Source organism: Scleropages formosus, chromosome 3 (assembly GCF_900964775.1).
Source record: "Scleropages formosus chromosome 3, fSclFor1.1, whole genome shotgun sequence".
Taxonomy (NCBI): Eukaryota; Metazoa; Chordata; class Actinopteri; order Osteoglossiformes; family Osteoglossidae; genus Scleropages; species Scleropages formosus.
Window position 1 is genome coordinate 11,947,786 of NC_041808.1, and position 27,982 is coordinate 11,975,767.

The window sequence follows — 27,982 nt, forward strand, 5'->3', positions numbered from 1 at the left end:
TTCTCAAGTTTCTACACCACACCAGGTCTTACTTCGGACCAGGGTGAGGGGTTACACGGGACCTAAGGTGCGAATTCTTTATGGTCTTCCAGGCATTTTTGTTCCTGTGATTTTCACGTAGAGACTCAAGGTTTCGGTTGGGCAGCAGCACATCTGTGCGCAACGTGAAGTCGCCGAGCCAGCGATGGCACCTCTTACTAACCAGTTTTCACTGCCCCTATGGAAAAAGGCATGTTACCAAAAATAGACACACTCTTCATGGGTGACATTGCTGAAACATAGGCTTTGGTTCACGCGTGAGTTCCGCCTCTGTAAGTCGCTTTTTCTCCAGATGGGAGAAGATGCTCTTTTTGCTCTTGTTACCTTAAAGACCGCTACCACTACAGAGAACTTCTGTGTCTTGAGCAGTTCGTAATGCTGAGTCACACGGGGAGTGTGATTGGACCCGGGGCAGGAAGTGGCAAAGTTTTCCGGCCCTCCATTGGTCCGGGGAAAGAACCTCGGAGGGAGGAGCTTCGCCGGCTCCCAGGGTGTCGTTACAGATTTGCGGAGTTCGAACTTAAAAGTTGTCCCCCATCACTCGTTCACTTGTGCTGTTGTTTTTTTTTTTATTATTGTGATTAATAATAATAATAATAATAATAATAATAATAATGATAATTTAGCTTCCATTGTTTTCATGTAACAGAAATAATTAAGGAAAATCAAATGTTTCTTTTATAAACAACCACATCTCAAGCAATAAGTTTACCATGCCTCACGTATGACTTGATTTTCATTGGTAATTGTATGTATATTCTTATTATTATTACTGTTATTATTATTATTATTATTATTGTTATTGGCACAGCGTGGTAGGGTGCCGAGGGTGTCGGAGAGCAGGGGGCCAGCGTCCTGCCAGGAGACTCGGAACGGCCACTAGCATTTGGTTTCGCCCAGAAGGCTGGCGAACAGTCTGGTGACACTTGCGGCTACTGAACGTCCGCATCGTTGTCATCACCAGTCCCTCTTCCTTTTCAGTCGGTGCTACTCCTGTGCGATTTATAGGAGAATATGGGCAGAATTTAAGCAGCGTGTCAGAACATTTTTGTTAAGGTTTCCATCTCTGTGAAAGACCCCACAGGGGGTCATGAGGCAGCATAGCAGCAGGACGTGGACTTGTGACGTGAAGGTTGCCGGTTCAAGTCCCTGTCCCCTCTACCGCTGTAGTGCCCGTCTTTGCGACACTTTGCCTGAACTACTCCAGTAAAATCGCTGTGCATAACGGATCTTGCAGTACTTCCAGATGAAACGCTTCGGGTCAATGTCAGCTAAACAAGAGAACCGTAATTAATGATGAAGGCTCTGAAGAAATGCGCTCCAGTAGAAGGCATCTGAAACTCAGGGGACTAGATAGCGGTTCGAGTGGTTATCGCACAAATAAAAGCACAACCGTTGACTTCAGTACTGTCTGTCAGACATAAGCTTTACTTTGGATGGAATGTATTGCGCAACTACCGCATTGCATACTGAAGGGTGGCACGGAAAGCGGAGGACGTTGGGTTTCTGATCATTTACTTGATTACAGTTCCATTCACTGGAAATTAATACGTATTACAGTTTTGCTAAATGCAGGGATCGACTCTACCGTTTATTTACTCGTGGAGCTCGCCGCCCCACGCATTTTCTCAGCAGCACCTGGCTAACATGAAGAAAATGCGGTACATTTTACTGCTGCTTTAGCGACCATTTTCACAATGGGAAAGAAAGAAGGCCCGGGGTATTACGGATTGTTCAGCTTCTGCGCCCTTATTTTCTCAGCTATCTTCGGCACTCTTCCTTCTCCCCGTTTCTTGTACAGCGATGTAAAAATTAATCTCACTGGCGTGTACCTGTATTTTTTTGTATTGTTCAAGGGGCGGGCCTGATCAGTGTTTTTTGTAGTGAAAGTAGCCGGTGGAAAAAAAAAGAAAAACACGTGTTCAGTGTTCTGTGTAGTGGGTATTCGATCACTGTCGAGTCTACACGTAGTTCGGGACATTATCGGTCTCGGTGTTTTGTAAATGTAGTCGAAACGTAACGACCCGTGTTGTCCTCTAACACAGTCTACCTTCGTAATTATTTTATTATGTATATATGAGAGAAAAAAAAAGAAAAAAAAAAACCCATCATTACACTTAACCATTCTTATCCAGGTTCAGTGACACTACTTTCGTAGAAGTTCAAACAAGCCAGCTGATATCAAATGTTTTGCCAAACAAAGCTTTGGACGGAGCCTTGAACTAAAGGGGAATGTCTTGTACCGGGGACTCCGGGGACACGGCGCTGTTTCCGTTGCGGTCCACAGGCCGGCGAGCGCCTTCGGAGAGCCGAGCGTGCCGACCGCAGAGCGGCGTCAGCTTGTCCGCGCTCTTTCTCGTCCCTCGATTTAATGTGCACGAGTGTCAAACAATACCAAAACTGGTAACATATCCAGGGTACTGGAGAGCGAAGCCTTTCTTTCTTCAGTCCTAAAGGGTTAATGTAGTAGTATTATGAACCCTAATCCAGTACCGCTGTGGACTAATCTGAACTCCCTTTTCGCTTAATTCTTTTGAAGACTCCTTTAACTGGATTATATTGTACATTTTAAAATGATATGTTCAAAGACTGTTGGATTTAAAAAAAAAAAAAAATCAATATTTACATTTTGATGTTTTCACACATTTTAATATATATTTAAATCTTAACACGTTTCAAAAAATTTTAACCAATTATTAGAACTGACAGTTGGTGTAACTAAAACTGTGACCTGTTTTTCATTGACTTGAAATGATGGAACTTCATTTTCATTTTCATGTTGCTGCAGCACTTTAAAGTCATTTGTGTTTTAAAAGCAACAGAACTCATAGAGCTACTGCCATTTATATTTTTACAAAGCAAAATATTTGTAACGTTTGGGGTGTAATTATGATGATGATGATGATGAAGATGATGATGATGATAGGGATGATGACAGTCTGACAGGAGAAAGGAAGCACAAGAAAGAAAGAACACAAGTTTATTATACATATCTAACCATGTGTTTTAGGGCCAAATTTCATTGAAATTGTCTTAGTCTCATGTCAACTGGATATCTTAAACTGTTCAATTTGAATTGAATAAAGTTATATTTTAAAAATGAATTACTGCATTTGTTTTTTTTTTACTGAATTATGGAATAGAATGCAGATGAAGATGCCACTGTTACAGCTTCCTTCCTGAGTTAATTTCCCCCTATAATGTCTATTTCCCTTCTGTCTCCTCTACAAAAACATTGAACGCAAATCACATATTTTGATAATAAATCCTTGTACATCTCTAAACGAACACACGTTGCTTTACAAGTTTTATGAAACAAAAGCACTGCCATGCCTTGCCAGCTCCTCCGCTGCACTTCCGAGACGCGCAGGACACTTGCGGGTTTGCTCTGTTTCGCTCCTCCGTCCAGCTCCTAAACCTGCGTTGTCCGGGTTACTTTGTCACACTTTTCACCGGTACTACTTCTACTACATAGCAAGTGTGACAACAAACTTTTTCGTAAAAGAAAAAAGTAACGCACGTCCTTTTTTTAGCAGTATATAAATCCCGCCTCACCAAATCGTCTGAATGTCTTCGCTCCTGGAACAGTGTTTGGAAATGCCAAATATGTGTGTTATTAAATCGTCCTTTAGGTTCCGGAAATTACAGGGTGGAGGTCTGTGCCGTCAAGGACAGCCGAGCGCGATGAGCAACGCCTTTGCGGCTATTTTTAACAGCACCCATTAATTGGCTCGTGCGGCCTCGGCGCCGTACGCTCGGCACTCGGCTCAGGTTGGGCTCACGAGGCCGTTCGCCTCCGGCAAACGCAGCCGTCTGCTAACGGACTGCCCCCTAGAGGCCGGCCTCTGCGTTTCGGGTGGGGACGGGAGGAACGGACGCGAGGAGAGCAGGCCGCCGTCTTTCGCTCTGCTCGCGGGGGGCAGCGGATGAGCCGAGCGGAGGGGGACGCGGCGTCCACGGGGTCTGCCGTCGGCCACGCTCGACGGGGAGGCCGACCGAGGGCCGGGACGGACTCTGCGGGGGGTCTCTGTAGCACTTTTGCGCAAATCCAGGTCAGAGTTCACATGAGGCCTTCCTTCCAGAGTGGCAGAACTGAGAGAAGAGGCGGAAACCATGGGCCTGGGTCTGTGGTCTCTTAATAGGGCCCGTGGTCTGCCGTCGCTCCCTGAACACGGGTTCGAGCAGTTCTTCCTAGCTGACTCGTCTCCATGGAAACAGAGGGAGGAGCCAGGGGTGTGGCCTGACCCTACAAGGACAGAGGTAGGTGTGGTGTGGCGCACGGCTCCGTCCGGAGGGCGGTGTTCTGTGCCGCGCTTGACTGTGGGGAGCCCGGACTTGGGCTGGGTGGGGGGCCAGCCGACTTTGGAAGGGGGCGGCGAAGAAGATCGCGTCTCTGGCACCAGATCAGGAGCAGACAGCGCCATCCGCTGTGTACTCCTGGTAACACGTCCACAGTGCTTGGCATCAGACAGACATCCTATATTCGCTGCTTTTTAAAAAAAAATATTCTGCAAATCTAGTTCTAATTTGTACAATTACAGTAACAAGCAAAAATGCTGAACATGCATACAGCAAAGTTAAATGAATAATTACATTAATCATTTTTTATTATGAAGTTTGACAGCAGAGTGGTAAAGGACAAATAACCTGCAGTCTCTGTTGTGGAGTGCTTTAACACGGTACTTAACCTCAACTGCTTCTGGGACTGAGCTGTCAGTACTACTCTGGTTTTTCACTTATTTGCCTCCACTGTCAGTTTTTGCACTATTTATGTATTGGATTTCACTGTAACCTGTCTGTATTTGCATGCATACTGCTGTAGCCTTGTGCAACTTCTTATCTATGAGAGGAGAGCAACCTGGATGTCCCTTTTCATAAATGCATTAGCTAAAGAATAATAATAATAATAATAATAATAATAATAATAATTCCTTAGGTGTGCAATCAGCGCCTCAGAAGTCCCAAGGTAAAGGGAGCAGATGCTTACCTGAGCTTATATGTCAGACCCCCATCTACAGCGGCTCTGTCTGCATGTCGGGGGTGGGGTAAGTGGCTCTGGAGCTGCAGCTCCCTCTCGATGCGTCTCCTCTCCTCTCTGAGCTCTGCACACAAACAGGGACAGCAGTCAGCACCTCAATGTCTCGAAAACGTCCCTCAGGTCCCCAGTTCTCATCCTCGGGTCCTCAAAACTCCTCCTTATTTTTTCTTGCGATGCTGCGTGTGACAGAATAATCGACGAGGTGGGTTGTATTCTCCTGGCATCCATTTGATTCACTTGTGGTCCATGAAACCAGATCGCACCAAAACATGTTATTTGCCTTGTTACAGAGAACAAGAGTATCGTATCACCTCTGAGTGCTGAGCAGTTATCTGCTTAGCCCATAAAATGTACTAAACACCATCAGTAGAATTATTAAATAACATTTCAAGGGGTTTGCATAAACAAACCACAAATGCTGATTATTTCTACAATAGGGACATTTACCACTGTTTTACCAGAAGAGAAGCTCCTCTAACAAAGTGCTGCGCTGGAATGAAGAAATGTGAGGACCTGAATACAGTCAGCAGCTCCTATTTTAGAAAGAGCTGAAGCCGAACACAAAGCACCCTTCTTCAGGCAGAACCAAAATAAATGAATTAATAAACAAAACCAGCCCTGAACTAGGTGTCAGGTAACCTGACGCCTGTCCCCGTTAGTCCGCACAATCTCACTTTGCAGCCGGGAGAAAACAGACATTAAAGTGTGGCTTGAACCTCAGAAGCTCTTTACCTGTCCCTTACCTGTGTGTGAGCCCTTGAGCAGACCGGCCCCATCGCTGAGCGTTTGGGTGCCGTGACAAGCCCATAATTTAACAGCATTGCGCTTTAAATGGTTGCTGGTGGGACGAGTGCAGTTGCATCACGCTGTCTGGGCAAGTGGCACATTAATCCCACTTACTCAGGAGCCTGGAACCTGGAGCGAGGGACTCTCCTGGGATGAAGCCTGTGACCCACCGGCACTGACGAGAGGAGGTTCTTGCGCCCGAGAGACACACTATGGTGCCAAGCTGTCCTAGGACACATGGACCACACTAACCCCCAGAGAGGTGGAGAGGGGAGAACACAGGACACACCCGGAACGTGTGTTTGGTCAGCAGGTGGTGGAGGTCAACTCCCCTCTCCATTTCTTATTACGGTCCGCGACACAGCATCAGTCCGCTCTCACTACCTGCGTGCACTGCAGTTACGCTCCTCCCGTCAGGAGCACTACAATTCAGCAGCCGGAACCCACACACACACACACACACACACACAGAAAATATATTCGTTGTTCATAATGGCTTAACCTTACAGTTTACATTTATTCATTTAGGTGATGCTTTTTTCAAAAGCAACTTACAGTGTTAAGCTACTTACAATTATTTACCCATTTATACAGCTGGGTAATTTTACTGGAGCAATTTAGGGTAAGTACCTTGCTCAAGGGTATTGCAGCCAGAGGGGGGATTTGAACTTGCAACCAAAGCCAGCAGCTCTGACCGCTACACTACCAGCAGACCCCTGGACCTGCTTGAAGATGTGTGCCTAGAGTACCTGGAGGAAGCCCAGTGCAGATCGAACCCTCCAGCTGTGCGTGTGAGGTGACGGCACCAATGACAGATACATCACTCGGTCCTCAAAGGGCCCACAGCACTGGTTCGAGAACTTTTCTGCACCCTGGTTATACACCTTAAGCCGAGTCAAGAGTCCAACTAATGTTCAAACCCACAGAAAATTCCTGAACCGCTAATACACCCCCCACCTCAAACACATTCCTTCATACTTGGATACACTTGTGGAAATAGGCACTTTAACGTGAGAAATCGCACAGCTGCGCGTTTTATCGGCAATAAAGCAGATGTTTGCGTACACAGCTGTAGCCGTTACTGTTGCGGTCATCGTAATTTGTGCGCGGCACTTTGGATGATATAGAAATGTTGGTTAGTGCTGCGCTTTAGCTACTGCTTCTTGACTTCTTGACAAATATCATGACAGCAAAACAGCAAATGACACTTTGAATGTAGTCTGGAGAAAACAGAGGGAAACACTTCTCCTCTTAGCCACTAGGGGGCAGCTGGTCTCAATTAATGATGCAGTAGCTACAGTGACACTTTTTTTAATTTAAAAAAAAAGCCTTGTCACATCCGGGCAGACTCTTCAAACTATATTTATGATGCTTTCACCAGAAATGTTAAGTATTTCTAAACCCTTATCTTTATTTACCCGGACTGGGTTTCCACAAACGGGCCCTGTGATGTTAGAGGTCGTCCCCGGAGGGCAGGGCCACGTGAGTTCGGACAGCGACAGAATCGACGGCGCTCACCTGATACGGTGGGTTCCGGCCTCAGTTCTTCACTCCGGTCCAGGAAGCACTTCTCCACGCAGTCCTGAAACCATCCCGACAATGGGATCAAAAGCAGGTGGAAGAGCCAGCCGCTCGGTACATATAGGAGCCTCGAAAGTCTCATTGGTTGAAAGAAGCTTCTGGAAACCACAGCTTAAAATGTCAGTGAGCGCTAAAGAGTAAAGCTTTTCAATATAGTGAATTAAACACACAGCTTACGCTGTTTTTTTTAAAGGAAACCAATCAAATAAAACGCTTTACAGGGACAAAGCAGTTGGTCAGACTGGCGCGCTGGACCACAACCACATCGACGAAGGGAACTACCCCATTCCAGAGAGCAATGCGAGTTACTCCACACAGGAATGCAGAATGGGGGGACCTGCTAGAGAGTCCAAGAGCCTGCAGCAATTTTCAGTGAGGGCGACAGGCGTCTTCACAGAATGGGCACGTACATTCATGGCAAGTCCGTCCTGGATCGATTCGCTCTGCACTTTTGCCGTTAACACCGGCTTCCCCGGAAAATAAAAATCATAGCCAACGAGACCCGGGCAGCAGACCGGTCACTGCGCCCGTAATTGCTGAGAATCGGAGCTACTTCCAAACGGGAATCGCTAGTTCCCGATCCAAGCGCCGCGCAAATACGGTGCCAGTCAAAAGTTCGAGTACGGCCAGGCTCCAGCCGCGATATCCGTATGGGACACGCTGGAGAGAGGAGTGAAAGAAAAGCATGACGCAGGTGTCCTGCAGAAGAGCTGGGGAGACACAGCAGCTCGTTTCATCAAACCAAACACCTCATAAAGAAAAAACTAGTTTCCAGCAAGTGAACTCGCGCATTTCTCCAGCACCGTATACACATAACGGTATAAATAATCAAAACTGTCCTTATCAAAATGACGTTACACACCAGCAACTTCACCAATTTCATGAAGCCAATTTGGCAAACCGGTTTTGTGTGGACCACAAGTTCCGGTTCACACAAATTCTGCAAGGGAGCGGTAGCACAAGATGTCGTTTCCTTCCGCGACTCAAGATCGAAGATTGTTCGCTCTGCCGTGTTTCGGGCCACTCTGTCTGCGCTCTCTGTGCCGTGAGGACTCGGCACCGAAGTCACCTCCTCCAAACCGATCAGGCCCAAATGAAGCCTAGACCTGTTTTCAGCGCAAATCCGCTGTCTGTGGGCTAAAAATGCTGGCTTTTCCATGGATACAAAGGAAGGGGCTCCTGCGTAGAACTGGGGAGAGAGTGGGGGGGGGGGGGGGATCGCCAACCGCACCGCAACACAGCGACAAACATCCAAAATAGCTCCAATTCCTGTTCCTCCAGCACCCCAAAAAGGAGGCGTCCGTGTCCTGTTCGCTCCCGCCTGCCGACTCTCTCGCTGTGCGCCTGTTTTATGCTAACTAGTCTGTTTTTAGCACGTCTGCATACTTTCCCGGCCGGACTCGGGAGATACTGGAGCGATTTTCCCATTACGCCGCATTGCTTCGCCGCTCGGCTTTCTCCCCCAGTCGGCCGGCCCACGGGGTCCAGAGCGCCGCTCCGCCGGCTCTCGAAAGCCCGGCTCCGGGAACGCTAATGAAACCCACAAGCGCGCCGAAAACTCTACCGCTGCTTCTTATCTCTGCATTCCTGACCTTTTGCTGTAAACAAACACCCGTGTGCTTTTATAAGCAGCTCCTATTAGGGAAGTGCCTTAATCACTCTGGCTCCGAAGTCCATAACCCGAAGTGGCGGGAAGCTCGGAGCTCATCAAACGGAGAACGAGTGTTCGCTGGCAAAGTCCTCCCTCCGCAATGCTCCTGGTCTCGAGTGAAAACACGCTGATAGATGGTGCTGTGAATCCAAGGCAGGTTTCAGAACGGGGTCCAGCACTTCAAAGGAGAAGCATCCATCTGCATAGCAAACAGCTGGACCTGACACCAGTGCTTCCAGAATGGCCTGTTCTGCATTTATCTCACCCTTTTTCCAAACCTTAGGGATGGAGTTAATTAGCAGGAATGGGATTTGTGTGCCTATGTATGTGTGTGTGTGTGTGTGTGTGTGGGTTATGTTGGCCTTATGGGGACATTTCCAGGGCAACAAAACCTTGTTGGAAAAATGCCGACAAAACACAAATCTGTTTAAAAACGTTGGTGTTGCGGTAGCACAGCACGTAGCGCTGGTGCCTAACACCTCCTGGGCCGTGTAGAATCTACATGTTCTCCATGTACATGACAGCTGAGAGTGTAGTGGTTAGAGCTGCTGCCTTTAGACCCTGTGGTTGCAGGTGATTCCCAGCTCAAGTACCGTTAAGCAACATATTTACACTAAATTGCTCCAGTAGAATTTTCCAGCTGTATAAACAGGCACATAATTGTAAGTTGCTTTGGAGAAAAGGATCAGTTAAATGAATAAATAAAAATGTCTCCAAGAATTCGTGTGACTTTCCTCCCAGTCTGAAGACCTGTTTCAGGTGAACTGATGACTCTAAACTGCCCGTAATGCATGAGTGTGTGTGACTCCCCTGTGCTTCCAGGATAGGCTCTGGATCACCAAAACCCTACACTGGACAAGTGTTCTAAAACTCATTCATTTGCATATGTAGTATTTAAGTTTTTTAATGTCGCACTGAGGCGAGACAATGTGAAATCCCCACACTGATCAGTGCATGTAAAAACATGTGTAATGTGTGTGCAGGTGTGTGTGTGTGTGTGTGTGAGGAGCAGATTCCCCATCTGGTCGGAGGCGAAATCCCTGGATCAGCCCTTCTACAACGACTCGCCGCTCAGCAGATGTGCAGCGGTGCCGTGAGCCAGATGAGCCTGCAGAAGGCGCCTGGAGACTCCGTGGACGTGCGAGGTCCATGCCGAGCTCTGGAAAGAGTTAGCTGTTGAGCGCGGGGGGTGAAACTCCAGGCTCATTTCAGTAGTGCTGCCAAGGACTCAGATCAGCTTACTCAGAGCGTAGGGCAGGTCAGGGCCTAAAGCGCTGGGTATGTCCTCCAAAGTCATCTCGAATGTCTCGGAGTTTTCATCAGCTGGCACAGGATCAGCACGACACAGGCCAACGCCGCAGTAATGTGACAGCCTCGGACTTTGGGATTTCCAACGGATAACCGATGAATCATAGCACTGAGCGCTCTAACAGTGCTCTGCTTCTCGTTTCTTCCTCATTAATGACAGCGATGCTTCTCGAAGTTGACTGCTCTCCCAGTGACCAAACGTGCCAATCACATTAGCCCTCAGCCGAGCAAAATCCCCGTACGGAACGGGTCAGAGAGTTTAGCGAACAGTACGTACACACGAAGGCCCATGACCACGCTGCTTATGTATGCCACATGTGGGGATTTTTGTTCTGGGAGCGCCTAAACCCAGCTCCCATGCGGCCAGGATGAGGGGATACGGACCGAGAAGGCTGCCAGGTGGTACACCATCGGTGCAAATGCCCCGCGGCTTCCTGACCGGCTCCCAAAGCCCAGGGCTCCGCACCAAAAACCCACAAAATGAATTTTCAAGAAGCAGTCGCCTGGGTTTTGCTTCCAAGTTCTTGTGCGGGGGTCAAATTCAGTCCCCATGTAAGCCCTCTTCTTGAGCAGCCTTTCAGCATTTCACGTTACGCACAAGCGATGAATGCAAACCAATGAAATCGGATCACTTTATACGTGCTCACCGTACACGTCAAGGAAAAATTGCTTAGTCGGGTCCTTAATCATCTGAAAAACTGAAGTAGAATATATCTAGGACAGCATAGTTGTAGCTGTTTATTACAGTATGACATGAACGTGAAATTGAGGCACAGGTGCGTTTCGGCCGCCGACCTTCCTCAGCGTGTAAAGATAGATATACTGCACACGTGGTAAAGGTAATGGTATTCTCTTTATGATATTGACTGTAGACCAGCACTTCTGAGGTCTTCCGGGAGGGAGAGAAGGCTGAACACCTTTCAATGTCGAAATAAGTCAAGAAAGCGAGGCTTACTGAAGACGGTCACCAGCCACATTCTCCGCTCTTTGTCGTAGAGCTTTCCTATTTAGCTGTAGCCACGGTGTCAAATCATACACTTCCCCCTGAAAGCACAGCACCCAGATGAGCTCAGGAGCAGTGGCGTGTGTGTTGCGGGCCACCTGCATTTTCTTCCTCCTGATGGGTGGTGATGTAACACACACATCGAGCAGAGCTCCGCCGGCAGCCCAGCATGCGCCTATTTGACTGTAGAAGGAGAGAACCCCGGCCGTGCGTCTCCTGCGCCGCGCATCCTGAACCTTCCGCCACCACCACAGCAGGATGGCCCAGTGTGTGTCCAGCGAGTCTGACAACGAATGTGCACCTTTGTTGGGGAAACCAGAGAATGAGTAACACTTACCTGCAAAAAGCGAATGTCCCTTTTCAGTGTTTCACATTCCTCTGCAAGGACAGACCTGTTGATGTGAATGTGAAGGTACAGAAGACAAACAACATTTAGCTCTACTGGCACCAGGCATTGGAAGGAGAAACCTGGTACTCTTCATTTCTCACTGCTCAAGGCCTATTGTAAATGACCAATTTCATAATATTTAGGAGGCGTTTTTGATCTAAAGCAGCACAGTTTACTCCCACACAGTCATTTAAACAACTGAATAGTTCCAGGCTTTCGAAAAGCAAAGTAGAAATGAGTCTCCATCCTCTGCCTCAGCAGAAATCAACACATCGACGGGCGACCCGAAGAAGCTCGATCACTCTTGTTCAGAAAGTGACGCCCTTGCTAAAGCTGCACCTTCCTTAGCGCTTAATCTAGTAGTTAAACACCTAGTAACAGTGTAGAAAATGGCCTTATCTTCTAGCGCAGAAATGTTGTGGTGTTTATAGAGCAGTGGTGTGGAGAACCACCTGCAGTGCATAAAAGTAGCTTTATGACTCTGAAAGAGTGTGTTTGTGTTGGAGCCCGCTGAGCGTGTAGCACATGGACAAACTCCATCATTAGGAGCTCTTAAAAACCTACAAAGGGGGAGAAAGAAGACTGTCTCGCTTCTGGGTTGTGAAACCTCCGCTTTTCTTTGTTTCCTCCGTTTCCACCGGGGTCGGGGCAAACGTCTGGTTCTCATTTTCTCCCAAAAAGGGGCTTTTGTTCTGCGGGCCGCGATCCGGCTCAGCTACCCCTCCTCCGAAACATCGGGCAGGCTGTTTGCAGGCCATTCCTGGATTCGGCTTGGTAGGGTGGTATGTGGGCAAAGCTGGTATGGATATGCAGTGGGAGGAGCTAAGAGGAGAACAGCGCTTGGTTGCCCAGTAGAAGGAGCTAATGAAGAGCAGTGGGAGGAGCTTAGGGCATATTTGCCAATACATAATAAGAAATAAGGTGACTGAGGGCAGATTCTGCATAACCCTGGATCACAGTCTACTTATTCTCCGACCGGAGGCCTTTTCTGGTGTGATATATGAAACCCTTCAGAAGCAACTTGGAAAGTCTTCCCTGAATGAGCTCAGGAAGCCCCATCTCCTTGCTTCTCGATTCGGTACGCGCAATAGCGTAGAGAGCCCGGGCCAAGACGAATCACAGTACAGACGTGCCCCGCGGACTCCCAGGTGCGGGGCCGAACACTGCCGCTACGGTGGAGGCGTGCTGCCGTGGCTGCCTGGCAAAGACATATGGTCCCAATCAGTGCGTGGGGCTGGAGGTCTCTACAGCTGCCACAGGAGCACAGAAGGACCACAGAGAACCAACCAGCAAAATTCTCTTTTGAGTTTTGAGAGACTTTTGAGCGTGTAGCGCACAGGATCTTCGTCAAAATTCCTTATGTGTTGTAAACGTACATCTGGCATCTGCATCCTGTGCAATTGCCCCACTGAAGTTACACTGCTGGATCATTCTTCATTGCTCCACAACTCTGTACTGATGGTCACACGGTGCTTCCTGACAAGACATAAATGACTGGAGGCACAGCTACTGATCTACTGAGTTTAAAAATGACTTAGCAGAAACTGCTCATGACAGTAACTGACACACTGTTAGCTGTGGACAATATAGCACAGGCGCGAGAAGCTCACAGGAACCAGCAGGTGGTGCAGTTACTAAGGAATCACGGACACCGGACCTGACACTAGTAGACACACGGCATTCTAGGACACACACAAGGCACCGAGCTATTGAAAACTTGCAGGGCGTTTGCTTCTGACGCACACTTGACAACTTTAGACTACAGTGACGTGGGGGGTCCAGACTAACTGACTGCATTATAATAACTGCAATATATTTTATGCTATATTTGTTCTGTAGTCTATATCTGAAATTGTGACCTACGATTGGCTACGATGTAGTAATAATTAATAACGCACATATCGAAGAACGCGCAGCACTCACTTGAGATGGGCCACGACCTCGTCAATATCGCTCATGTTCAGTTTGTCCTTTATGGCCTTGATGTCGTCTTCTCTAGCTGAGCTGCGGGACGGCCCGGATGACGACCTGTGGGATGAGACGTCGACATGCAAGAAAGTTCAGTATCTGCGTACTACCTCATTCGGCCGATGCCTTTCTCCCAAGCAAGCTATAATGACAAGCGATTAGAACGTACGGTGTAGGGTGTGGGGACCATGCCACGGGCCTTTAGGCAGTTTAATGGCGGTACTGTGAGAAGGTTACAGAGATGTGACTGTTTGGCTTATTATCCCAAATTGGCCAACGCGAGGTGAGAAAATGCTCTCCCGGGGTGGTGCACGCCTCCACAAACCAACTACCCAGCATGTTTTTCCACAGGTGCTCTTTGCATTTGTGCACTAGGCCAGAAGACTGCCATCACTTGGCTGTGGAGAATGGAAGTGATGCTTCAAGTGGAGCCCCTTGTCTGTTTACACACTGCCCCGTCTCTCCCTCTAGCCACTGCAAGGAAATGAGCGCCTTGCATCCGGGGGTGCCTTTGTCCACTAACCACGGCCCAGAAAACCGCAAGCCCGTTTCAGAGAACACCAGTAATGGTCCTAAAGAATCATAATAAAATGCAGAAACTTGATCTTTGGCCCTTATTGTGTGTTTCAGGAAAACATCAATGGAGGTTAACCTAATAAGGAATCCATCTTCAATACCTTTTGAAATATGAGAGAATGTAATTTGAAGGGAAGCAGTTAAAAGGCAGTGATGTGTTACTGGAAAGTCAGAGAGGCACCTGAAGCCCATATTATTTAGGAGAATAATTTATGGGAAATAGGACTAGAATCTATCCTTTACGTGAGGCATTAGAGATGGAGAGAGCCTTTCCCTGCCAAGACGTTGCCTCCACGTCCCCCCCAGCCCATCGCTGGGGTCTGGCTCTTGTCACCACCCAGCACACTGAATGGAGAAACCAAGACAATATTAATTCTTCGGAACCACTTGGGGAAACTCGCATTCAGATCACGTCTGGTTCTTGGAAACTTGCGAAATCTTCCATAAAATCGAACCGGTTCTCTCAAGGCCCGCTGTGAATCAGCACCGGATGCGAGTGAGCAATAAAGGGAACCGATTATGAACCCCACACCTTAATAACCTCACCGTACTTGTGGCGTACACTCACTTTCCTCATCCCCAGTGGAAGCCCTCGGAGCTGGATGTGCTGCTGTCAGCAGAATACAGGGAAAGTTCTCCCTCGGCACACAGTTACTTTGCAAAGCCTTTTTTTTTTTTTTTAACAAGGTTCCTGCACTAATAAGGAAATTTAATAGCAATAGTATGTTTAAATGCAGTAAGACCACACATAATCCACCGCGCGAGTTGTGCTTCAAAGGACGAGAACAAGAGTGGAACTGACCTCACCTCCGGGGCTCCGCCGGGGGCTTCCTGCTGCCTGCCGGCCATTGCGTAGTTCACCACGATGGGGCTGAACTTGGACGTGATGGCGTCCCCATCCCTGGGACAGCAAGGACAAAAGGAAAAATGAGAGGAGTGCCCTTTGTCATCCCCATGGGTCACCATGGAAACAGGTGGGGTAGAGCTGGCTCCCGCTGCACGTGGCGCACAGCCGCTGGAGGAGACGGACCTACTTATTCCTTCAGCTTGTTTTATCATAACCAGACATTCCTGCAGAATCAAACACCTTCAGATGAGTAGAGAGGGAGAAGGAAAGCCGGTCTGCGAGGGATCACAAGGCAGGAAAGGCAAACAGCCTTAGGCTGCACCTGGGTCCTTTTTCCCAGAGGCCCTTCCTAAAGACTCGCTGTGTCTGTCGCTTGGCCGTGTCTTTCTTCTGTGGTACCCAAGGCTAATGAGGCTGTACCGGAGGCTCGGGCTGGCATGGGGCTCGCGGCTGTAGACGAAATATACCTTTCATCACGCGCCAGCTCCCTGAGCCCTGAGAGAGGAATCTGTGTCGGAGACCTGGGGGGGGTGCGACCGAGGATTCAAAACTCTCCATCTGCCCCGTTCACTTAGACTTTCTAACATCTACAGTACGTTATAGCAGCAGATACAGAACTGGAACACACATCTCCTAGGTACACAAGTGGTCATCGGTTAATGGATTACAATTAACGTCACACGCACCGCAACATCCTTCACACAAACACACAGTCACATTTACTTGATTCGTCATTGAAATGTAGTCATATTTTTTGTATGCTAAGGAGAACACACAACAAATGACTTCATGCCACCACTTACATTTAGCTGATGCTTTTCTGCAAAGCGAATTAAGTGTTAGGCTACTTACAACTACTTACACAGCTGGGTAATTTTACTGGAGCAATTAAGGTAAGTACCTTGCTCAAGGGTACTACAGTAGGAGATAAGATTTGAACCAGCAACCTTCAGATCAAAACGCAGCAGCTCTAACTACTGCACTATCAGCTGCCTCAACATCCATTTACATTTTATTTACTTAGCAGATGCTTTTCTCCAAAGCAACTTACAGTGGATACAATGTAGTGTGTAGAGCCCACATATCTTATTCACCGTGGTGACTTACACTGCTGGAACACACTCTTTCTCTGTCACTCACACACTATGAGGAACCTGAACAGCATGTCTTTGGACTGTGGGAGGAAACCAGAGCACCCAGAGGAAACCCACACAGATACAGGGAGAACATACAAACTCCACACTGACTGAGCAGGGATCAAACCCACATCCTCTTGCACCACCCAGGCGCTGCAAGACAGCAGCATTACTCACCCGTTTGCCCTGCATTTACATCCAGTTGTAAACTCAAAAAACTGGAAGATGCATTTTTGTTCTGAAGAGTCAACAAGGGAAAAACATCATTTGTTTGGGATTAACTTTCCAAGATAAGTTTTACTATAGACAGTACCGCTTACTAAATTGCCTTTTGACTTTAAAACATACATAAATACAATTTAAAGTACGAACCTTGCAGTGCAAACAGTGTTAAAAGGTAGTTTATACAGCCGCTACTCCGACATCGTATGCGATTGTTTGCGTATCTTATAAAAATTAAACAAAAAAAATTGCTAGGAGGGTATCAGGATTCATCTATCCTATGTTTTATGCACCTACTCGAGCGATAAACATCGGTGCATCAAGTGGAAAGTAACAAACCAGGTTTACTTAAGAATCGCGTCTGCAGACATGTCTCTTTCTCTTAACGTAACGCACAAATTGTATTTTCGTTGAGACGTACGCCGCTTCGGAGAACATCGTCTGCTAAATGAATACATGTAAACGTAAATGTAGTTTGAAAAGATGCTGCAATTTATAGCCTCTTTTGCAAAAGGCACGAGAATGCAGGCCTGGACTCAAAGGGAGAACCAGTCTCTCCCACACTGATAAGTTTCTGTCGAGCTTTATCGTGCCTTTTTAGGAAGGAGAGAAGCACAAATCACAGCGATGGTGGGGGCGGGGGTGGGGGTAGGGACGGCAGGAACAATAAGGGGAACAGGGGCACATTGTTCATTCCCCTAGAGTCACAAACGCCGCTCCCTAAGCAGCTTACACCGTCAAAGGAGTCCCGGTGCGGCCAACACGCGCCGCGGAAGGGTCCGGGAAAGTCACCGCATGTCGACTACGATAACCATCTTCAACCTTCCTCCCGGCACGTCCAACGACATTCGGCACGACGTCGCGCAACACGCGAGGCTAGGGCCCTCTTTCAAAGTAAGGGAAGCGAAAAGTTTGAGACGAAAAACTCTCGTCTGTGTTTGAGACGACTCATCTATCGAGCAAAATAAAACAGCGTGAGTGAGACGTTTCAACATCTCAGCGTTTGGCCGCCATCGGGGGTGCAGCCCACCCCTGCGCATCGGAATACGTGATCTTCTGCTCCCAGCGTCCCAGACAACAAAAACAATGATTGAGAATCGAGTGAAAAGAGTGCCAAGGACCACACATGTGGGGAGAGCGCACGCAAACACACACACACAGAGGGGACAAGCAGAGGTCAGCTTCCCGTAATCAAGTGGCGCATAGCCATAGCCATCGCCACCCCGAGCTCCATTTCCTCCACAAAAGCCTTTTCAGGAGGCACCGAGTGAACGGTTTCCTGCTTCGTGCACGACCGGGCAGGGAAAAAGCTCCAAACCTGGAGAGATATGAAAGGGAAAGTGATCCAGATTTGTCTGAGAAGAGATCAGCCGATATGCGGCGGGGGTCTTACTCGGGCATAATGCAGGATAGACAAACCGAGGGGAGGAATGCGAGGCCACGGACTGTGTAATGCCGCCGTCGTCTGAAGGAAAACTGCAAAGAAAACCAAATTCTGCAGACGGAGCACATTTATGAGCAACGGGTTGAGCGATAACTCCCCGTTCGAAGCCCCCCGAACGCACACGGCAGGTTCCTGCAAACCGCAAGTTGCCAGGACTGAGTGGGTGTACAATTCAGGGTGGACACAAACCCTGAGGGGCAGTAGGTAGCACTGTGGTTAGCGCTTCAGCCTCGCACTTGAAGGACCCGGGTTCGAAGGCGCTCTCCTACTGTAGCGTCTTTGCTCAAAGTACTTACCATGAATGACTCCAGTAAAAAAGACCTGCCTCTGAGTAGGGAAATCACTGCAAGTGACTTTGGAGAAAAGCATCGGCTAAATATACGGAAGCGCTGTCCGTCAACAGCGGAAGAGCTTGCGTTCATCTTTATTTTTCGGGACGGCTGGTGGTAGTTTGGCGGTTAGAGCTGCTGTCTTCGGACCCCAAAGTTGCAGGTTTGAATCCCACCTCCAGCTGTAGTATCCTTGAGCAATTTACTTGCCCTAAATTGCTCCGCTTAAATTACCCAGCTGTATAAATGAGTAAATAGTTGTAAGTCGCTGGGAAGACATGGCAGCTCATCTCTTCATCCGACTTGTTCACCGGACACCTTGTGAAGAAAACTTGTTTCCACACGAGGGCTCACGCTTGTGTGTGTTGTTTTATCACGGCAGGTGGTGCGGTGCAAATTTATCAAGCTGTCAGGAGCTCAGCGGAGGAACGAGTCCCAGAGAGATGGGCTTTAAGATCCTTCTTAAGCGATGAAAGGGGAGAAAGTCTGCTGAAGGTGCGAGTGGTGCCGATTCACCTGCAAGCCCTTCTCGGAGATACTCCGGGAGGTAAGCAAAGCGACCCGTCACAGCATGTTTCCTGCCTCCCCTTAGTAGAAAAAAGGCCCCTTCAACGTCTGACAGAAAATCACCCAATATGCTCTATTATATTAAAGGAGTGAACATATAACCAAGGAACAGCTTTGTGAAGGCAGATCAAACTACATCGGAAGGCTATGAAGGTTAGAAACCAAAACGATCGGTTTGCAGAGACAGTTGAGACTGAGGTTGCAATTTACATAACGATTTAAAGAGAAAAAAAACGACAGTGGGAGTCAGTCCATCAGGATGAGTTGTGGACCCTATGAATTAAGCCCCATCAGCATCTCTGTGCGTGAGCTCAGAAAGGAGGTGCAGGCAGCGTCAAAGAGGAACAATGAGGAGAGGGACATGCTTTCTGGACCCCAGGGTGTTGCTGAGCGATGTCCCTCGCAGGCACCGGCAAATTATGGACTTTTTCGAGGTGGGAGCGAGCAATGTGGAGACAGTGCCGGGCCAACAGGAACGGGGTGAGGGTGGGAGTGGGAGTGGGGAGGATGTATATCCCACAACATCAGCAAACGTGTGATGAGCGAACATCGCTCTCCAGCTTTACACAGAACTTGCAGGAGCTTAATTCCATGCCTCTATAAAATAAATGTATTTAATTTAGAGATCGGTGGGCGCAGTGGTGCAGTGGGGTGGACCGGGTCCTGCTCTCTAGTAGGGCTGGGGTTCGAGTCCCGCTTGGGATGCCTTGCGACGGACTGGCGTCCCGTCCTGGGTGCGTCCCCTCCCCCTCCGGCCTTACGCCCTGTGTTGCCGGGTAGGCTCCGGTTCCCCGCGATCCCGTACGGGACAAGCGGGTCAGAAAGTGTGTGTGAGTTTAGAGATTCACAGTTAATCGCTCCAAACTGCTGTTTGACCTTTGAATTAAAAACAAGTCATTAAAAGGCAACTTACAGACACGGTTTCATTGCGATTGTTCCATTAATCCACGTTTAGTGTCACCTCTCGGTAATAAACAGATATCACTCTAAGTTATAAGCCAATGGCTGCACAAATGTCTACATACAAAGCAGGTGGGACAGCTGGCAGTGTAGCGGTCAGAGCTGCTGCCTGCATGTTCAAATGTCACCTCCAGCTGTACCCTTGAACAAGGTACTTAGCCTAAATTGCGCCAGTAAAATTACCCAGCTGTACAAATGGGTAAATAATTGTAAGTAACTCAACACTGCATGTTGCTTTGGAGAAAAGTGGATAAACTTGCACGGATAAACACGCACAAAAGTATACACGAAATATGCTCTGTGAGCACCGGATGGCGTGGACAACAAAAACAGGAAGAGGGCGGGACATCCTGCATCCGATCCACGTCTGGGTGCGGGGAGGGAGGGAGGGAGGGATGCCAGCCCCTCCATGGAGTGGTGGGCCCATCTGGCTAGGGGCACCGCTGCCGCGCGCACAGCTTCGGCTGCCATCGGCAGATTCCCTGGACGTCTGCAGCTGCCCGAGACACTCAGTCAGCGTTCGGAGCTCCCGCGGCTCCTCTCGAGAGTCGCAGAACACAAGTGCGGGACCGGGGGTGGCGAACTCCGCTCCCGAGGGGTCGTCGTGCGCTGGGTTTCATTACAATCTATTCCCCGAGCCTAATTAGTGTAAGTCCTAACTAATTATTTACGCTATTTATACCGATGCGTTTCCCCTTGAAATGTGACATTTCCTGAATACACACTGAATGAGCTGTAATCTTCATGAGCACTTATTTACAAAACAAGTGAGAATGGAGCTAATTAAGTGACAGGATAAGAGCTGAACCAATGTGCACAGGGGATGGCAGGAATTAAGTCTGCCCTCCCAGCACTCGACCCCTGGCTGCGTGGAGGGGAGCAGAGACGCATGGGGTCAGAAGTACGGAGCCACCTTTCAAACCCTCTTTAGACCGACTACAGACCCGCAGGAGATTTTGCACAGAAAGGACAAACAGTCATTACCCATCGCGTAAAACGCTACTTTCGTTGAGCCCGCCGCTCGGTGCCGTGGTTCCTTTTGAGAAGCGGCAACTTCCACGTGAGTTTGGAAACTTCTGCAGCGTCCTATCATCACATGTTATGCATCACCTGTTGCAGGCTCCTTCCGGTCAAACCCGCAGTGTTTGACATAACAGATATCGATACACTCATCGGAATCTTGTCCGAATCGGACTTCGCGCACAATAACCGTGAAGTAAAGTTTCAAACTTCTTGCAGATGCTGTGACAAATAAACCCTAGCGTCACTCCGATGTCTGAATTTGTCTCCGTTTCTTGCACCTCTTATTGACGTGGTACCGCCACTACCGGTCCGATCTTATTACGCACATTGAACGGACACTGGACACGATGCAGGTAGCTTTGAGGATGGCGAGAATCCAAGAAGAAACCTGACCACATTTTCGTGCCTTAGACCCAAACGAAGGCCAGCTATTTACCAGCATGAACTATGTCTGACCTGAGAGCAGCTTTTTTGACCCAAGCCAAGCAGGGTAGAGAAGGCCAGGCCGGGCGAACCACTAAGACTGCTCTCGGTTCATCTCAGCGCTGCCTCTGGGGACTCTGGGTACACAGCTGGGGGGGTTTCAGTCTCCTGAACTGCGGGCTGAAGTTTGATGCCAAACTACAGATATGTAGACAAGTGAAAGTCTAGCAAGTGGAGGGTAAAAAAAAAAAAAAAAAAAAAAAACTACACACGGATGAGATTTTCTACACTGGCCAGTAAGGAATAATAACTTCTCCAAAAGAAATTTACATTATACTGACTCACTGGCAGGGGCGTGGTGGTGCAGTGGGTTTGACCGGGTCCTGCTCTCCGGTGGGTCTGGGGTTCAAGTCCCACTTGGGATACCTTGGGATGGACCGACGTCCCGTCCTGGGTGTGTCCCCTCCTCCTCCTGCGTTGCCGGGTTAGGTTTTGGCTCCCCGCGACCCCATATGGGACAAGCAGTTTCAGACAATGTGTGTGTGTGTGTGTGTGTGTGTGTGTGTGTGTGTGTGTGTGAGACTCATTGATTACAAAAAAAAAAACATAGCTGATAACAATATGAAATTTCTTGAGTCGCTACTGAAAATATCCCATTTCACAGTGTCTACATTATCTAAATTGGGAGAACACAGTAGACAAAGTGCAAGAGACATATTTGGGAGAAGCCTTTGTGCACTCAGGCACACGAATGCTGAGTGTAACAGTGGCATACAGCTCCCTGGCACCAGTATTAGTTAAGTGGTATGTCCTAAACCTACTGGACTTGATGCAAAATCCCCTGCACGCTCACATTGCGGTACTGCTGCTGTTTTACCCCAAGGTCACGGTAACACAGTAAGCCTGCTGAGAGTTGGCTCAATATTCAGACGCTCTCACCTGCCCTCCCCGTTTGCCACGTCTCGCACGGCAAGCAGCAGCAGGCGGATCTCGTCCCTCAGCAGCTCCTTGATTGCGGGCGGGTCCGCCAGGGCGGGTTGCGGGGTCCGGGACCCGAAGCCCTGCTTCCCGCGTGCTTCTCTCCACACCTGCCTCCACATCTCCACCTGCATCAAAATGAAGGAAGTCACCGCTTAAATCCCCACGGCAGCTGCAGGAAAGTCAAACACGGTGTTCCGCAGGAGACGCCCGGTCTGCCGGAGCCAAGAGGATGAGCATAAATTCTGTAATTAGCACCTTGGACAGCAAAGGTTTGAACCATCGGAGCGAGCGCAGCACCTTCCGCACTGCGTCATCGATAAACGCCACCGGGACCGCCGCTGAGCCGCGGACCCGATCTTCCCGTCCACGTGCGAGCCACCTTCCGGTAAAACACCTTATCCGACGAAGCCGCAACTTTGCGATCTTCGGCAAAGCTGGCTATTGTCATAAAAGCATGACCATTGTTTACAGTGGCAGGGTGACGGTCATTTGGGTGGATTCACACCGTCTACACCGGAACAGCTGGCGTCCACCCCCCATCAAAGAGTGCCGTGAAAACAAACCTGAGCCTCTCCCAGCCATCGAGTGAACACGAACCCAAGTCGTGCGGCGAGCTTGCTTCGCTACTGTGCCGAACATCCTTTTCGAACCTGCGGTTGGGCTTTGCGAGTACATGCTAATGCTACAGCTGGAAAAAGTTAAATGGGAAACACATGTGACGACTTCAGAGGTCGCGTTGGTGCTCGGGGTCTCTTTTGAGGACAGAAACACAAACAAAGCACAGTTAAGAACGGAACAGAGTTGTGGCCTCCATCACACCCCCGCATCCACCCCCCAAGGCTGCTGAGGACTTCAAAGTTTTAGTCCACTTATTTATTTAAAGTCTTCCTTCTGCTGCTGTTTTCTGAGGGTTGCCACACCAAATTTCATTGTATTGCATACAATGACAATAAAGTTTCCATCCATCCATCCATCCATCCATCCATCTGTATGGTTCCATGGTGCTGTCTATTATATGCCATTACTTGGCTGTAGCAGCTGTGTTCTTCTTGAGCATGAAATCAAAATGTGGTGGGAATAATGACCAGAAACTAAATATGTGTTTGAAACATTTTTCCTGTAACTCAATAAACACGGCTTTGCTTTTAAAAACGTTCAAAAAGAATTCACTGGTCATTAGTTCCTCTCTGTCTGATCTGTCATTTTCCCTGTTCTCTTCATCGAGCCCTTCTATACTTCTGCCAGATTCCAAAAGACGCTTCATAAAACAGGATTGATGGTAAAAGATTACACAAACAATATAGTTCCAGGACTAGAGAGCCGCTGGATCGTTTTGGTCATGAGACGACTGGGACCAGGAAATTCCATCAAGCCAAAAATGGCATCATTCCACTATGAGAACATGATAGGGACTGGTCAGAATGGTACTCATTGGCAGTTAGACAGCAGATAATATTTAAAAAACATTTTATCTAAAGGCAGGTGTCTCAATGGGTGAATTATATACATGCCACCAGGTGGACAGGACAGTAGCATCATTCAGTAATCTGAAAACGATCTCGTCATAAAATAGCAGATATTGAGGCAATGGGCAGGAGCCCAGTTCGGCCGACTAAGAGCATCTAATGCAATGCACGCCGACTGTTTTAGAGGGAACGTCCCACCTTGAAGACTGTTGTCTCCCATGGAACCACATAAAAGCACGAAAATGACACGTTTTGAAGAGTTTTCAGTCATTAAGGCTCCAAGGAGCTTTGCTTTTCCACTGTTGACCAAGTGAGACTCAAACGCAGAGTCGCTGTGACTCAACGTGGTTACCTGGTCTTGTTAGAGCAGTGGGCCACAAGCGAGCAGGCACGTCCAAAGGACAACCGGGCCTAAAGGAAAAGAGCAAACACTGAACTCAGCGTTGGGCTTGGCTGATGTCCAAGCGGCGCCAATGGCCTCATATCCTGTGTGCGTTAAAGCCGAAAGGAGCAGAAATATTTGCACCGAGGGTGGTGGCGAAGGAACACCAAGCCTGTGTAAAAACGCTGTATATCCATCGCTGCAGCGCTCTGCTGTTGAAGGAAGCCATTCATTTAAAGAAGCGAGTCGCTGGAAATAAAAGCACGAGCGAAACGATGCCGATGCTCTGGGCCAGCGGTGTGAAAGGAGCTCTGTGCTTTGTGTGCCTGCTGATTTGTGACCCCGAGTCCCTTCAGGAAGCTGACAGGGTCTTAAATCGCAGCGCAGACAAAAACGTAAAGAAACACATGTAAAAACAGGTGAAATATGATAATGGTTTGGTCAACAGGCAAGAGACCAGGCTCCTTAAAACCAATAATTGCTCCCTGACCTGTTTCGCCAACTGGAAGCTTTCACGCCTTTCCAAAATCAACCTGGAGCTCTTTTTGCTCCACAAATGAACAAGCAGGAACCTCAAGGAATGTCAGCGTCCCGCACGAGGTCGGGTCACGTGAAACGAGCTTCTTCAAAAGTGCGTCGCTTCTTCCGATTGCTGCGCTGCAGATCCCGAGACACCGACGCTTGTATGGCAGGAAGGTGCAGATGTTTATGCAGATGCTAAAGGGTCAGAAAGTTGGATTTGTGGCCCCATCGCCCAAAAAGGGGCGGGCAAAAATTTGCATAAGGTTTTGCTGTTTTACGTTCAAGGTATGGGTTTTTAGAACCACGCCACACATCTCCGGTGAAAATACGGTCAAAAATATTGTAAAAATTTTTCATCTTTTCCCTGATATCTTACAGTTTGATGAAAGAAAAAAGATACATTTGATACAGTATCCATTCCATAGTGCACAACTGTAACAACACCTATGGACTGTAGAATGATTCTCAAAAAACGAAGTATAAAATTGTCATAAATACAATATAGAAAACCCCTGGGGAGTCGTTTGAGGTCAAACCATGTCAACATATCATGTCATTCAAATCATGTTGCAAGTTGTATTTATTTTAAATGCAACTTTTAAAAGGCAATTGAATAGAAATCCAGTTACAAACGGCCAGGTTTTACGGTGTTAACTACAAAATATGCTCACTAGAAGAAGCGGGATTCCTTCACCTTGGCTGTCTCACGTTCAGCGGTATAGCTGCTGTATAACAAGAAACAAACAGCAATAAACCATGTTTTTTCCCACTGAGATTCTAGATTGCAAAATAAGTAGAACAATAGAATGTTAGAATTCTGGTAAAGGGTAGTTAATCTAAAAAACGAACTTTTTCCTGGTGCATAAACAGCCATGTTTACATTCTTGCAGTGTTTGTCCACATTCCAAATGTCATGCGGAGGTTCATACCACTGGGTACTGCATAACTCTGAACAGGACTTGCAGGATACAACTTGATTTATTTCTTCTTCCCACTGGGAAATTCCTACGCTTTTATGTCAGGGTCTTATTATTGTCTGCAATTTTTTTCTAAATTGGCATTTTCAATTTTACACTTAGACGCATCGAGGAAAACAAGGAAGCGCACAGGCGAAGGCTCATACCTTTGAATATATTTTTATGGGCATCAGGACGACTGTGAATAATTAACAGCGTGGACACGAAACACTCAGAATACTGCATCCATGCCAGCTGTGACAATAGCCTTTGAACTTCATCAATTTTCTTAAACCAGACGGTTTCATTATGTATAGAACTGTGCGAATATGAAACATGAAGGACAAGACTCGAGTCACTCTGGCAAAGAACGTGTACTGGAATCCAGTTGTATATTGTCACGCGGAACACAGGGAGCCGGGATGGCTGAACCCAAGCGCAGCGTTGTTTGTCAGAAGTTGAGGGAAGAGGCGAGTTCTCAAAACCAGGGACAGGCGAAGGGTCGGTGGATCGGCGAACAGGACAGGAACGAGGATCCATGGACGTAGTCGAAGAACGAAGAAAGGAGTCAAAAAACCGGAGATGGTGGACAGAGCGAGAGTGCGTGTGGTAACACGAGAACGGGCGGTTGTCCCAAACGAGATTCCGCAGGGGTACGGCAGCTGAAGAGGGTCTTTATAAGGTGAGTGATTACTCATGAGTTAGTGCGGAGTCAGGTGTTGTCGCTTGCGCTGTGGGCGTGGACGTGACAGTTATGGGGTTAAAATAAGAATTATTTTGCCTATAATCCCTATTTTGTCGAATGGTCGATTTTAATATCGAAATTACGTATATTGTGAGTCAGTCTTTATTCCTTTATTTTCAGCTCATGCCAAAATATGCTTCACATAATGAATAAATAATCAAGGAGCTCTGTCTTCTCCTAACTAACGCTAATATGGAATTCGAATAAATTGGACACACGGCAGCCTACAGTCATTCTCATTGTCTCATGTTATCTTTGGACGGCTATAAATACAGCGCTGCAAATGATGTAAGGCATTTGCCCTTCTGTCAAATACAGTTATTTTATCAGTTAGAAAAACAGAGTTTTCAGAGGGATAAAAGGGCATGTTTCCACCACAACTGCATTTAGACTGGAGCCCAGTAATTCCTGGTGCACCTTCCCAAAGTAAACATTTCCGCAGCCTTAGCACCTCAGCTTTATGGCTTCAAGCCAGGAAACCCACTTCTCGAATTCCTCCACACCACAGGAGGATTTGAAACTGGACCGCATTTAAAAGCGGCAGCATTCGGGCACGTTCAACAATGTACGTGAAACACGTTCATGCAGTGGGTGTATTTCGGCACAGCCCTCTTTGCTGGGGTAACTATACTTCCAAGATTCTGCTATTTAAGACATTTTCTCACATTCAGCAAATATTTACAGAACTGTAATAGTAATGATTATACTTCCTATAAAAAAATGCAACTTTTGCAAAAAACACAATCCTATGTGCAGTGAGAATTCTCCTGCATGTTACAAACACGTCTTTTTTCTTTTTGCTGGCAACACAGCCAGTACTATAATGTATGCCAAACAGTAATATCTTTCCCAGACTGGAAACACCATCCAGGACATGTGATCTTTGAAAACACGGGAAAAAAACAGATGGAAAAATTATTGCTGTTTATTAAAACTGAAAGTTGTAATTCGATGCCATTACTTCCCATGAATTTTTCGGGATCCTCTTACCTCTGCGTACATCTCCATGTACAGGTCAACCAGGGCTTCCCCAAGCACAGCCCGGATTTCTGGAAGCTCCAACTCGGGAACATGCTGCTTCACCAGACTCCACAAACACTGCGGCGGTTCATAGCCCTCCAAAGAGTCGATATTTTGATCATGGCCCTGACAAGCCATACAGCCCTATGAACTGTGGAAAGCCAGTAGCCCACATTGTAATACAGTGATTTGCACAACCCCTAAAAAGAACCAAAAATACAAACTGCAAAAAAGTTTAATTTCCCCTGACATCATTAAATTAATAAACACTTATTAGATAATTTATATTTGAATACATTTATTAATAAATAATATGTATTAATGTTTGCATCGAACGTCATCACTGACTGACATAATTAATTACCAGATATTAATTGATGTGTTCACAAATGAGGTCCCGTTCGTTAGTCTGCTGTCAACAGCCATCCTTCTTAATCACACCAGTATGTGGGTATCAGTGCTATGAAAAAGTTTGATCACAAATCATTAAATTGAAGGGGAAAAAAAGCTTTTAAAACTTACCTTGAGCTTCATGCGAGAGTTGGTTCCTGTATCCACTGTAAACACTGGCGTCTCTAGGAAGAAAACACCGCGAGATTTCAAACCATCGCGAGACTTGCA

General features: G+C 47.6%; 1 protein-coding gene across 1 annotated transcript; it reads right to left on the reverse strand.

Moving 5' to 3' along the window:
• Window positions 1–832: 832 nt before the first annotated feature.
• On the reverse strand, window positions 833–27,506 carry ccdc24 (coiled-coil domain containing 24). Its single transcript, XM_029250087.1, has 8 exons — window positions 27,332–27,506; window positions 22,229–22,395; window positions 15,141–15,239; window positions 13,718–13,822; window positions 11,744–11,798; window positions 7,382–7,445; window positions 5,027–5,141; window positions 833–4,476 (listed from the first exon to the last, which is right to left on the reverse strand). Exons 1-8 carry the CDS (start codon window positions 27,497–27,499, stop codon window positions 3,807–3,809), a joined length of 1,443 nt encoding a protein of 480 aa, XP_029105920.1. The 5' UTR covers window positions 27,500–27,506; the 3' UTR covers window positions 833–3,806.
• Window positions 27,507–27,982: the final 476 nt, after the last annotated feature.

Coding starts and splice junctions, on each gene's coding strand:
- ccdc24 (XM_029250087.1), bottom strand. CDS start 27,499: ATGGCTTGTCAGGGCCATGATCAAAATATCGACTCTTTGGAGGGCTAT. Junction 15,240..22,228: donor GTGGCAAACGGGGAGGGCAG/GTGAGAGCGTCT, acceptor TTGCTGTCCCAG/GGATGGGGACGCCATCACGT. Junction 11,799..13,717: donor GAGGTCGTGGCCCATCTCAA/GTGAGTGCTGCG, acceptor TCACATCAACAG/GTCTGTCCTTGCAGAGGAAT.